Raw genomic sequence first — 13,729 nt, 5'->3', positions numbered from 1 at the left:
GAAAGCCACTATATTATCCATTGTCACTTTACCATATGGGCAATCACTTATAAAGTTTTGTAGTATAACATTAGAATATGTCCATATTTCAAAATAGAATCTATTATATCTGTAATGAAAAGACAACAACAAACCAACACTTTATTGAGGAATAATTAAAAGACAAAGGGTGTACACAAGTCTGTAATTTATGTACATAAGTCAATTTAATTCAATTATCATTACTTATTAAAACAGTGGTTCTCAACCTTCTGGCCCTTTAAATACGGTTCCTCATGTTGTGACCCCCAACCATAAAATTATTTTCGTTGCTACTTCATAACTGTAATGTTGCTACTGTTAAGAATCGTAATGTAAATATCTTATATAGAGGATGGTCTTGGGCGACCCCTGTGAAAGGGTCGTTCAACCGCTAAAGGGGTCGCGACCCACAGGTTGAGAACCAAAACGCGGTGAAATACAAAGACACCTAAAATTTGTGCTTATAATATTCGTTACATTAATCAAATGCTAAAGTAATGTAATAGCTATCTAACATTTAATTTCTTAATTTCAGGCACTTATGAGTATACATACATTTTATTTTTACAAAGAGTCATAAGATAGGTATTATTTTTTGCTACTTTGAGGAATATGACTTGGAGACATAATCTATACAAGATCAGAGATGACTTGAACCAAAAACTAATATAAGGGCTGTAGTTTTAAACTATTACATAAGAGCTATAGAAGCAAAGAAGCAAAGAAATGGGATATCGACCTGTGTGCTTAGTGTGTCTGGGTTTTTATAGTTGGTTACCAATTAAGTTACCAAGAAAATAAGATGAAAAAGAAAATTTGATGATGAAATCAGTAGGCTCAACAAAGAATGGCATATATAACAAAATACTGGACATGTTCCATTTCCTGTGACCACTATAAATTCTAACTCAGATAATAATAATAAAAAAAGGCAGAAAAGACAAAGATTTTTTAGGAATGTTAGGTTAGATATTAAAGGTCCAAACTTTTTCTTCTAACAGGTCAGTTTTAACTATTACTACAAAAACAATCAAGTTAAAAAAAGCCACTAAAATAAACACCAAGTGATGATGAATCTTACTTCCTTTTCTTTCTGAAGCCCTTGTGTTTCCTGTTTAAGGCTATCCATCACTTCCTTTAATTTTCCTTCTTCTTTCTCTTTTTCCTTCTCAAGGGTATTCTTTCTAGTTGTTGTCTCAGTAATGATACTCTCACTCTTGGCAGGTATACTTTCAAATTCTTCTACCTGAGATTATAAAACAAATTAAAGGTATAGGAGCATGTGTCGAAGGCATCTAATACTATTGTATTTAGATTTGAATTAGTTGGTTTCAACAAGTACTTTTTTCTCTCTGTGATAGAAAAGGGTATCTGTAAAGGATATCTGCAAGTATTTTCTTAACCATTTACTGAAATTTCTATATTTCAGTGTAATGGTAAAGCTAATTCTATGAATCCCTGGTTCCTTATGAATAAAATTCTCCCTGCCTGGGTCAATTTCAGGCGATAATTATCCTTTCACCTATTAAAACGCTCGGACTACATGAGATCTCTTAAAACTATCCATCATAGTATATTAAAACTTACCACAAATTACCTTTACTAGTATACCCCGTAGCTTCCCTCAAATCCTAAGATCTTTCACAACTTTACCCTTCCAGAGTTACCGTGGAGGACTACTATTTCATTCCATTACTACCAATAACCACTTACCCACATTTGATGCCTAAAGGCCAACTATATAACAGTTACATTTGGCTATTTGTCCAATTTAGGGGTTACTCCCAAATCCATATGGTATTTTGTTTATTCTGATGATCTAGTACTAGCAAAGTTCAACGTTTCCTTAAATGATGTTCCTCAAACATTGATTCATGTAAGATTTGTCATTATACCAAGCAGAAAGTATTTTGTGAACAAATACATTTAGAAAATGCTTATAAGGTAAAACAAAGCCAATATTATAATTACTGTGTAATTACATGGTAAAAAGCTTTTTTTGGGGAAAGGTGCTTAGGCGTCATATCTATTAGTATCTGATAGAGCAATGAGCATAGTTAGAAAAGGTCCCAAATTAATTATTAGAGTCTGGCCCCTAGCAAGGTAGGCATTGATTCAATTTTTTTTTTTTTTTTTAAAAACACTTCGTTGTAAATTACCAGTTTCCCCTTCCCTCCTTTATAAGGAGGAACTCAATTTAATTTTTGTAAGAGGTAGGCAATACTTTTAAGTCTATAATACATAACAAAGAATAATGTTTCTCCAACAATGTATATCAGAAACATGCTCTAAAACTCAAATTCAATGAATGTTTTGGGGAAAGCATCAGTTTCGGAGATGAATCTTAAACACAATATTCAGAATCCCCACGCACTCTCTTAGATAATAAGGGGCAAGCACATCCATAAAAAAATCATAAAATCTAGACCTGATATGCAGACATTAAGTTTTAAGAAATTTTTCCCTAAAACCCACCTTTTCTTTATCTTTTTGAAGTTGTTTCTCCAGTTTTTTGGCCTTACTTGAAGCATGTTTTAATTTTTCTCTAACTTGAACATCTTCCAAATCTAGTTGTGTAAATTTTTCTTTGTTCTCCTCAATATATTTTGTAATTTTATTCAGTTTCCTAGCAAAGCAAGAAAATAATCAATCGTTATTTTTGGATATTCAGGTATTTAAGGCATATTATACCCTGCCTGGGACATTTCCTCTATAAACGTATCCAAGCTTTTAAAAGGTAGGGTCCTAAAATAGCCTATTTTCAAGTTGATCCTACCTTCCCCCCATATTTGAGGAAGCCAGTAAGTGATTATGAGAGTTATTTTGCCCTTCTACGCTGGATGGGAAATACTACATTCCCCATGGACTACGATATCTAGGCATAAAATTTTTTTATCATAAAACTTAAAAGAATAAAAAAGAAAAATCATAGGTAAGAGATATTAATTTCATTAAATGTTAGCATAGAAAAGTCATGAACAAAACATTTAAACAAATCTTATCTAAAATAACCCCAATTCTACCTCAATTACATCTGTGAACTCTTTATTCTTAAAACAATCCGTCAGATTAATAAGTACTTATTTTTGCTGTGAGGTTTTGTTTATGGAATTCTGCCACAAGGGGGTAGCATCCTCCATTATTTTAAGACTAGCATTGAGTACTCAAATCTGTAATGACGACTGTACTGGATGCAGGGCAATTAAATGTTTCGTTTTTGTCTGCAAAAGGAGACCATTTTATATGCTGGCAAATGTATTATACTTATGTGCTGCCAACAAGTTTATATATAGACACATACACATACAGGTAATAAAATTAACTGAATTTAAATACTTCTAGTACTTTCCAAAAAATTATTACTTCTCTACATCTTTTACAGCTTTATTCTTAGCTTTCATTTCATTTGATAGCATACTGCTCTTCTCATTAATTTCTTTGGTATCTTCATTAATTTTTTCCTTTTGAGTTTCCATTTCAGCAACTCGTTTCTGCAGATCATGACTAGAGGGAGAAAAAGAAATTGAAGATGCCAAAATGTCATTTTTAAAATTATGTAATGATTTTAGTAAAACTAGCCATTTCTAAAATATTCTTAACTACAGGCAATTTACAAAAACCTGGGGCTATTGAAGGATGTGTGTATGGAAAAAAGGAGGAGGGGGAATAGCAACCTAGGTGGAACAAAATAGGTTCCATTTATAAACAAAATTATGTCTGTCACAAGAATTAAAAAGTATATATAAAACTATTAAGTATAGTAACAAATACTTGTGAGCCCACTTCCCAACTTAAAGTAGGATTATTTAAAAGTCAACTTTAATACTATGGTGAACAACCGCAATTTAATGAATATCACATAAAATAATTTTTATACTTCACATCTCTCTAACATAGGAAAAGAAAACGGGATTTGGCTTACTGTCAGATACATTAAGGTACTTACATGTAATATTGACAAACATGATTCTTTTTTCTAAATATTTCATTTTCCAAGGTAAGAAATTCAATTGCTATGTTTTTCTCTCCTTCTAAGGCATCTTTTTCCTTTTCCACCATCTTAACTCTGTTTAACTACAAAAATCAATAGTGTATAGATTGTTAAAAAAACACTTCAAATGTACAACCTGAATTTAAAATATGCCAAAATGAGATAAAACATATAAACTGCATTAAAATGTTAATAAAAAATATAACATTCAATCTAAAATAGCAAACATTTTTCAATTAAAATCTATAGTAACTTAAATATTTGATTCCTAAAATTTGTTAATAAATGAAACATTCTGATTTACAACAAAAATCTACAAGAGATTCACCTTCTCTCCTCTGTGTTCATTCAATATTTCAACTCTTCGGCACAAGACTTTAATAGGTTCATTTAGCCGTCCACAACCAATTATATCTTCTAAATATTCAAGCATACCCTCATCATGTTCAGTCTGGCCTTTTGGTTTCATCATAGCAATTTGTTCAACTTCACCCTTTAAAAAAAGCCGTATTTTACACTCATTGTGTATGTTTAGCTACATCAACTTTAAATTAGGAACAATTAACAAATCCATTAATAACTAACAATTAAATTTAGTAAATCAGTAGTTTGGAGATTTAATAAGATACAAATAAAAAATGTTCCCTTGTCCGGCCAGTGTGGCTCAATGGTTGAGTGTCAACCTATGAACCAGGAGGTCACAGTTTGATTGCCAGGTCAGGGTACATGCCTGGGTTGTGGGCTAGATTCCCAGTGGGGGGCATGCAAGAGGCAGCCAATCAATGATTCTCCCTCATCATTGATGTTTCTATCTCTCTCCCTCTTCCTCTATGGAATTTAAAAAACAAACAAAAAAACTTCTCTCCACTGATATTCTTGATAATTTAAATTTCACATAAGGGGTTAAGAAATGTGTATTTATACTCCCTTGTATAAACTCTTGTAGTATACACCCACATATACACAGAGGCAAAGGAAGATCCCCTGTTTACAACGTTCATTCAATATAAATAAAACTATTAACTTTTTCACTAAGCAAGGTTATTCATATAATCTACAATTTGATTATTGTGGAAACATTATCAACTACTAATATAATTAGAGTTCCTGCTTTAAAACCAAGAATTTTTAAAAAGACCCTTCATTGGTTATCCTGTCTCAAGGTGGTTAATATTATTAAACTTTCTATATAAATCTGGTATTATAAGTTGCTCAAGTGCTGGGCTTCATAAGGACGTTTCAAAGTTCTCACTTTCTAAAAGCAACACTATTAACTGGAAAAGGAAATGACCTATTTTCTCATGGTAATAATAGAAGAAATCCAACTGACTGAAAACTAAAGGTCCTGTTACATGACACTGAAAAACTTTTGTTTGCAATCATTAATGCTAAATTTTGAATTGTAATTAAAATCTTAGAAGAACATTACGTATTAGTATTTATGTAGTTTAATTACAAAGAGAAAAGAAGAAAGAAATCCACAACCAGTAACCTTTAAGGCTGACTGCCAGGCAGTCATTTGGTTTGGTAGTAGAGAAAATTTTGTCTAAACATGCTCAGACAAAATGCTGCTACTTTACTTCACAGAAGTAGCCTGCTTGTACTCTAATCCTATTTATAACAGAAGGGACAGGCTAGTAGAAAAAACAACAATATTCCTTTATTTCAGAAAAATAGCAAAGACAAAAGAAAAAAATTTACACATTTAAAACGAACATATTACTCTTTCTCAATTTAAATATTTATTTATGAATGAACCCTAAAAATTTGGGGTAAAACTTGATCATGAAAAAGCGTCATTATTTACCAAAAGCCTCAACATAATTATGAAAAGTTAAAAAAAAATTAAAGATAAAACATCTCATTTTAAAATCTACTCATTGACAGGAATAATCTTTAACATTTATACATCATCATCACATTTTCTACTTTGACAACAAAGGAGCACATGATTATCAAATACAAAGTGAAATGTTATCTAAAGAGCCTGTTTATATTTTCTGTAATCTTCAGTATGTATGAATTAGTGTTTAAAATATGTAGGCATTTATTTACATTAAGTATTTATTTTATTCTGCTTTCAGTGACTAGTTCTTTCCAAATATTTGCAGCAATAGTTTAAGTTTTAGACAAAATTTAAGTCTGGACAAAAATATCCAAAGCTTTGCATTACAATAGGGTGAATCCCAGCCATTGTAGAAGCCGTGTTATTCAAAATTTTTATAAGCAAGGTTATCAACATTGACATTACTGACATTTTGCACTGGATATATTTTGTTGTGGGGAGCTATGCTAGGCTTCTTAGGATGTTTAATAGTATCTCTGACCCTGAGCCACTAGAAGACAGTAGCATCTCCCCTTTCCCAGCTGTAATAACTTAAATTGTCTCCATGCAAAACTACCCTCAGCTGAGAACCATCGATATACTTGTTTAAATCTTTTGGGTTAATATTAATAATCTAAGTAACAAATATAATAGCTGATGCCTGATATTAAAACTATGCCAAGAAAACTCATATCTGAGTCAAATGGCACAGTGTACATTTTTCAGATAACCAAAAGTTGGTATTCAGTTTACATTGATAAAAATATTCCTAAAGACATCACATTTTTCCTGGCCAAATTACTCACTGAAGAGATGGACTACCAGTATTAGGAAACTGCCCAGCTTGGGGTATAGTGGTTACTTATTTTTGGTTATTTGTTCCTCCTCCCTCCTCCCTAATTAAAATGAAGGACATACAGTTGTAATTTCTTTTCATCAACAAGGTTGCCCAGTTGAAAATAAGTGTCAACATGAAAGACAAGGGCATTTATGAATCCAGATAGTTCCATCTCAAGTCCCATATACCATTCAGTTTTAGACTGTTTTATTATATGGCATGCAAAAAATTTACTTTTTTACCAGTTATCAGATAAACACTATTGAATCAACAAGCTGTGAGGACATTTAGGCCTCTACTTGTCACTTGGCTATTAGGACTGCTATGGCAGTCCAATGGCAACCTTGGACTTTTCTTGTGTCTGTTTCTTTATGTCCTTTGCCTGCCTTACCACCTTCTACTATTTGCTTTCTTATTTCTTTTTCCATTTTGTGCCATTTTATATATAATATGTGAGTTGATAATCTGTGCCCAGAGGACCATATCTTTATTTTGCAGAAATGTTACCTATTCCACGGGAAATTATAAAACATAATTTTAATTTTAGGACAATAAAAATACATTTGAGAGATAATTTTAAAGCATCAATCTGACTTATTTTTTTGCTATTATTTATTACAGACTGCTTTAAATTATGTTCAAAATATATCAGAGACATTAAACTGTGGAAAATATCAACAATGTTTTTATGTGTTTTTTTGGTTAATCCTCACCTAAGGATTTTCTCCATTCATTTTTTACAGAGCATGGGAGGGAGAGTTGGAGGGAGGGGGGAGGGGGGAGGGAGGGGGGAAGAGAGGAAGAGAGAGAGAGAGAGAGAAAGAGAGAGGGAGAAACATCAAGGTGAGACAAACACATTGATTGCCCTCCACAAGAGCCCCAACCAGGGTCCGTGATCGAACTGCGGCTGCAATCCAGGTACATGCCCTTGACTGAGTAGTAAACCAGCGACCCTCCAGTGCACCGTCCAATGCTCTAAACACTAAGCCATACCGGCCAGGCCTCAACTATGGTTTCTAAGAGTATCACAGGAATAGCAAGCATACTTCAAGAGAATATTTATACTACAAAGGCTTAAATATTAACTTCTTGTGATTCAGCTATACCATTCTTTGGTAATTTAATTTACAGGAATACAACATAAAAATCTATGAGTAAGTAGGTATGATTCTTTTTCAAAAAATTCAAATTTTAGCAAAAGCATGAACCACAGGAACTCAAGAATAAAACTTTCCCCTCTCTAATAAGATTCTAAAGACAGACATGAGTGTTTGCATCACAAATAGACCATAATTACTGAAGTTCAAATTTTTATCTAGTCTTAATCTTTTTATTTTCTCCATTTTCACTGTAAATTAATGTCCTTTATCTTTTAAAAATATTTTTTTATTGATTTCAGAGAGGGTGAGAGAGGGAAAGAGGCAGAAACATCAATGATGAGAGAAAATCATTATCTGTCTAAAATAAGTATACTAATAGAAAGGATGATGCTTTAGTGGCTGGACTGCTTGATATCACTTCTGGTTGCTTCTGAGTAGCCTATTTTCTTTCATAGTTAAGGCTGTTGAACAAGATACTTTTGGGTAACTGAGGTATTACTGATAAAGTTAAAAATTTCTTTGATCCAGCAAAGACTTTTTTCTACAGACTAAAAGACTGTAACCCAAATAGTTCGTATGTCATACCAGACTTAGAACTATCCTGGAAAGAGATGGATAGGTTAACAATTCAGAACTAAGTTAATCTAATCTCCAAATTATTAAATAATAAGAAAAAAATCTTGATTCTTTCTTAAATTTTAATGAAAAAATTTTAATATAAACACAAAGCATATGAAGTTGAGAAGTTTGATGCCTTGAAGGGAGCAAATGCATCCAAATCAACTAAAGCTAACTTATAAGTCATAGTCACCACAAAATGCTTCAGAGTTAATAAAAACCTACCTGTTACACCGATAGGTATTATAATAGGACAAAGGCTCCCAAATCAGGTATATATAAATGAATGTTCAAATATGGAAAGTACAATGGTCAATTATTATCAAACACCTTATAAAAGCATGTAGTAAGTGCCCGTAAGGACAAGAACAGGATTTAACCGTCTTTGTATCATTTATAGCATCTTAGCATACTATACTCTTCATTAGGTACTCATTTGAGTGGTCAACTGATAAAATTTTAAATGGTTTCAAATACTAGAAATGTATTCTAGAAGAATGTACTAAAACAATATAAACACTGTAAAAAAAATTCACCCTATGGACTTCTGTTGAACATGATCCCTGGCCAGTGTATATATTTTATTCAAAGTAAGCACTTATGTCTTAGATGGTGGTATTATGATATCTCTACATATCCAGCCTCCCAAACCACAGCTCGTTTTTAAGATAAATGTTATTCAGTGGGAGGGAAAGGAATAAAAACCACATTCTTACTTACCTTCAAATGCTCTAAATCTCTAGTACAGGAATCGAAGATTTTGATAAGGAACTAAATAAAAATCCATAGTAACCACTGCAACTTTCCCTCAAACTTTTAAATGAGGCATCATTAGTTCTACCTAGTATTACTAATCCCTTTCTTCTTCCTACCAGGTGAGTTCCTAAAGTTCTTACTTGTAAATTTAATCAAATGGAATTTAATCTGTTAACTTGGAAAGTTACCTTGGCATTAAAAATATTTAAAACAATTTAATTGTTAAGATGACATAAAAAGATTGATATTATCATGAGGACAAATGGCTTCAGTATCTTAAGTACTTGAGAAGTACATAGTTAATATAAAGTTGACAATTTAAAAATTATTCTTATTTATTTTTTTGGGAAGCTGTTACGTTAACTTCTTTTATTATTGAACTATGGAGAGAGGCTGCACCAAGGAAAAAAAATTACTCTTACAAGGATTAAAATGCAGCCCACTTTATTTTAATGTCTTTGCACATGTGTTAAACTTTGATTATCCCAGGAAAACAGTAAATAGCAAATTATAAACAATAGATACAAGTAGATTCTTGCAAAATGGTATAATTATCAAATTTATTATTATATATAACTTTTCATCCATAATTAATAAAACCGAATTTCAAAACATAAAAGTCCACAGAACAGTTAAATTTTACTGTTAAAAACCCTACAAAGTTTTAATTCCACGTTGTGTTAACTCAAATCTTGGATCCAGAGCTGACGTCCCAACATTTAAAAAAAAATTAGTTTGGGTTATAGAAGTATTACAAATGTACTGTGCCTGGTAACAAAAGGTATTAATATAAGTCATTTCAGAATGATTCTTATTTACCTTGTACATACACTGTGCATGTCTAAAAGTAATATTTTCTTTTAAAAATATAGTTGAGGAACAAAGATAAAAATGAATAAAGGGGTTAACATTTTATAAGTTTGTTATTGGAATGTCATCCTAACAAAGCTTTTAGTATCAAATAAAAATTCCCAATTTAGTGTAAAATCAGTAGGACAAGATACTAAAGAATATTAGCAACTATTTCTACAGTTTTTTGCTTTAATTATAATACTCTTGGTGATTCTGGACAGGGCACAGAAAAAGAGCCTCAAAAATTTTTTTTAATACACCTGACAAAGCTATGCTTTACACTAAAAACTTTTTAAGAAAGTAGTACATAAAGAAGGGATTTTTTTTACCAAGCAATTCTGGTAGAATATACCCTTACCCAAATAAAGAATACAGGTTTTCTAATAAAAATCAACTTAACACCAGGTATTTAATTTTATACCCCTTTAAAAAAACGTTAACAGTCGTGATACTTAAGAATGAAATATCAGTTACTCTCTGATCTTCCAATAGTGGTTTCAAATAGGCCATTCTAACCAAAACAAAAACAAACTTGAGTAAAGCTTTTAACCATTCTAAGTGTTAAAAAAAAAAAAGATATTAAATTAAATTAGCTAGATGCTCAAGTAAATTCAGAAAACACCAAGTGTACAGTCTTTTTTTGTGTGGCTATATAACATTAGCAGAAATAAGAATAAGAACAAGGGCAAAGGAAAGTAAGTATTAGGAGATAATGAATCTCATTTAAAATGTTATCTTAAAGGGAAATACAAACAAAAATGTTAAGTAGTTGCTATATCCCTGTCACGCTAAAGCAGCACAATAATATTGGTGTTTAATGTTTATTTCACTACGCCAATATTTACGTGCTGCTAGAGCGGAACAAGTACGTCAGTCCACTCAAACATGAGCATCTGATGATGAAAATACAGTTTTGAGTGAATTTCCTTAAATTTCTAGAGCAGCAAATAATGATTCGCATCTTGACTATAGTATGTAAACCATGATGTGCTGCTATAGTACTTTAAGGCCTAAAAATACAGGATTCATCCAACAGGGGTATTCCCCCTAAACTTTATTGGGGAAAAAATACACACACACACACACACACACACACACACAAAACACAAAAAAACACAACACACAAAAAAACTAAAAACAAAACCCCCCACAAAAATAACAGGAATAAGAGGACTTCTAAAGTCTTTAATAAACTTACCTGCAAGATTAAAAATCTGTTATGGTCCAAGTCAATTCCATGGCTTCGAAGAAGATTTCCAACATCCTTAAATGTCTTCTTCTTCCCACTTATGTGATAGACAGAAGTATTATCTCTGTAGGCCGTCCTGGATACATAGAAGTTACTGTTAGGAATGACTTCATAATCATCCCCTTCCTGTTTTGAGGAAAAACAAAACCAGAAAACAATTTTGGTATTAAGTTACTGCTCCACATTTTACTCACGTCATATTGAAACTAATTATATGGATTAAAAATTTTAAGGAACATGCACATAAACCTGCAATAGTTCTCAGAAATAACCTTCTTAGCAAAGAATACTTTTCAAAGTTGTTTGATTCCTTCCTCAGAGATCACAAAAACCAAAAAGCCAAACCAAATAAATGAAAACAAAACAACCCCCCCTCCCCCTGCAAACAAGCCTAAAAAACGTTTGACTGAGAAAAAGAGTTGATAAATGGGGACAAGAATCTGACTATATCCAAAACAAACTCACATGAATTATTAAATCATGTTGATAGATTAAATTACTAGTCCATTAAAAAAATCTGCAAAGAATGAAAGGAAAAAAAGAAGGCAAGCAGTAATGAGGTGATACGGCTTTTTTTTCCCCCCCCCGGAGGGGGAGGGGAAATATACTTTTAATTGAAGGTAAAAAGAATTGTAAAAAATTGACAACTGTATTCCCCACATTAAAAAAGAATCAGATTTAAAAAGTGAAGCACAAATCTACCTTATTTAAACTCACTTCCCTTGAAAAGCTGTCATTTTGAAATTACGACTTAAAATTTACATGAATCAAATGTACCTAATAGGCAATGGAACAAAATCTGATTTATTAGCAATCTACTATCCAATTCAAATTGTATAATAAAAACCTAAGAAACAAAAAGAGAGAAAAAAACCTAAGAAACAAAATTAAAATAGATGCCACTGTGTAGATTTAAAGCCCTGTATATTTAAAAAAAAAAAAAAAAAATTAAAACCTATGAGCCAAGTCACATTTCTTCTCATTGTGTAATTAAATTTCTATATTTTTAGGTTCTGGCCATTTTTCAACCATGAATTTTCAAAGTTAATTATTAATCAGAAGAGAAAAAAACCCTATACCAACAAAACCGTGTAAATAGTTTGAACAGACATTTTACCTATAATTGTCTCCTTTTCTAGAAAACAAATGTGTTAGCTTGACCCATCTCCAGTTTTGAAAGGGTAGTTTAAACCGAATCAAAGCTCTTTCATATCAGATACACAGAACTACTAATAACATTCGATTTCATGTGAACTGAAATAACAGATGGTTAAATTTAGGCAACTGTTACATTTTCAAGTTTAGGTAATTCATCTGAAAGCAATAAAATATAACTTAAAAAAAACAAAAATGCATAGTAGAAGAATGCCTATTTGGAGCTCAGAACATTAAAACTGCTTTATATTTTATTCCAAAAAGGTAAGCACCAACTACTTACTATGAGCTACTTAAAATTAATTTTCCTGGCTAAAAATTTTAATATTTTAAGTTTAACAGCTACCTCCACCACTACTCAAAAAAGAAAATATGGTCATGGAGGTAACTAAATCAGTAATCTGTTCTGATTTAACCAGACACTAACTTTTAAAACCCAAATTTAAGCCAAAAATAAAACGTGCGATGTATGAAAATTATTTGTATTCCTTACTCAAAGCTGCAAATAACTAGACAAAGTCCCTTACCTTATCAATTATCTTTTGAAAGTGAACTTCCACAGAACAACTCTGAATATCCTTGTGTTCATCAGAATTATGTATTAGTACTGAGAGTTTCTTAGATCTTATTTTTTGTGCTCGATAGCCAAACACGAAAAGCATAGAATCAATAACATTGGATTTGCCACTGCCATTTGGCCCAATAATACAGGAAAAGCGCTGCATAAAAAGAACAGAACAAAAAAATCAAAGTGAAGTTTAAAAGGTCATACTACCGATTTTAAACAACTTGATTTCTTTAACAAGCAGCAAATCTACAAGTATTTTGGTTTTCATTGCTACATAACACAACTTAAATTTTCTTACTACTTGGTCACAAGCTTTAACACTTTAAAAAGGCCACATTCTAATTCTAACTTTTTACAAAATTCATTCTAATAAAGAGAAAATACTCCCTCTTCAAACAAAAAACTCACCAATTCTATTCAGTGAAAACAACTTTATAATAGGTAAAGAGGTACCAAAGATAATCAGATAAAGCTAATTTGTTGTTAAAAGCAAACACCAGGTATGCATCAATCAGGATAAATGTAATAGTTACTGGTACAAAATTGAAATATCTTGTAATAACGACTCATTATCTTTCAATAGTTATTTAAAATGGTCAAATACCTTATGAAAAGGTCCCAGAATTTTTTCCCCAGCATAGGATTTGAAGTTCTGTATGCATCAATCAGGATAAATGTAATAGTTACTGGTACAAAATTGAAATATCTTGTAATAACGACTCATTATCTTTCAATAGTTATTTAAAATGGTCAAAT

The 13,729-nt window shown here is 31.6% G+C and overlaps 1 protein-coding gene across 1 annotated transcript in view; it reads right to left on the bottom strand.

Moving 5' to 3' along the window:
* SMC4 (structural maintenance of chromosomes 4) overlaps nucleotides 1-13,729 on the bottom strand; it is a 39,165-nt gene that overhangs the window by 22,634 nt on the left and 2,802 nt on the right. The window contains exons 4-10 of the mRNA XM_081086777.1: nucleotides 12,933-13,124; nucleotides 11,200-11,376; nucleotides 4,341-4,505; nucleotides 3,968-4,095; nucleotides 3,385-3,525; nucleotides 2,497-2,647; nucleotides 1,103-1,267 (exon numbers count right to left, since the gene is read on the bottom strand). Coding sequence (XP_080942903.1) covers nucleotides 1,103-1,267; nucleotides 2,497-2,647; nucleotides 3,385-3,525; nucleotides 3,968-4,095; nucleotides 4,341-4,505; nucleotides 11,200-11,376; nucleotides 12,933-13,124 — 1,119 coding nt within the window. The remainder of the gene's footprint in view (nucleotides 1-1,102; nucleotides 1,268-2,496; nucleotides 2,648-3,384; nucleotides 3,526-3,967; nucleotides 4,096-4,340; nucleotides 4,506-11,199; nucleotides 11,377-12,932; nucleotides 13,125-13,729) is intronic.

This window comes from Myotis nattereri (assembly GCF_964212035.1).
Source record: "Myotis nattereri genome assembly, chromosome: 3".
NCBI classification, from domain to species: Eukaryota; Metazoa; Chordata; class Mammalia; order Chiroptera; family Vespertilionidae; genus Myotis; species Myotis nattereri.
The sequence above is the reverse complement of the archived record's forward strand: the minus strand, read 5'-3'. Positions and strand labels throughout refer to the sequence as shown.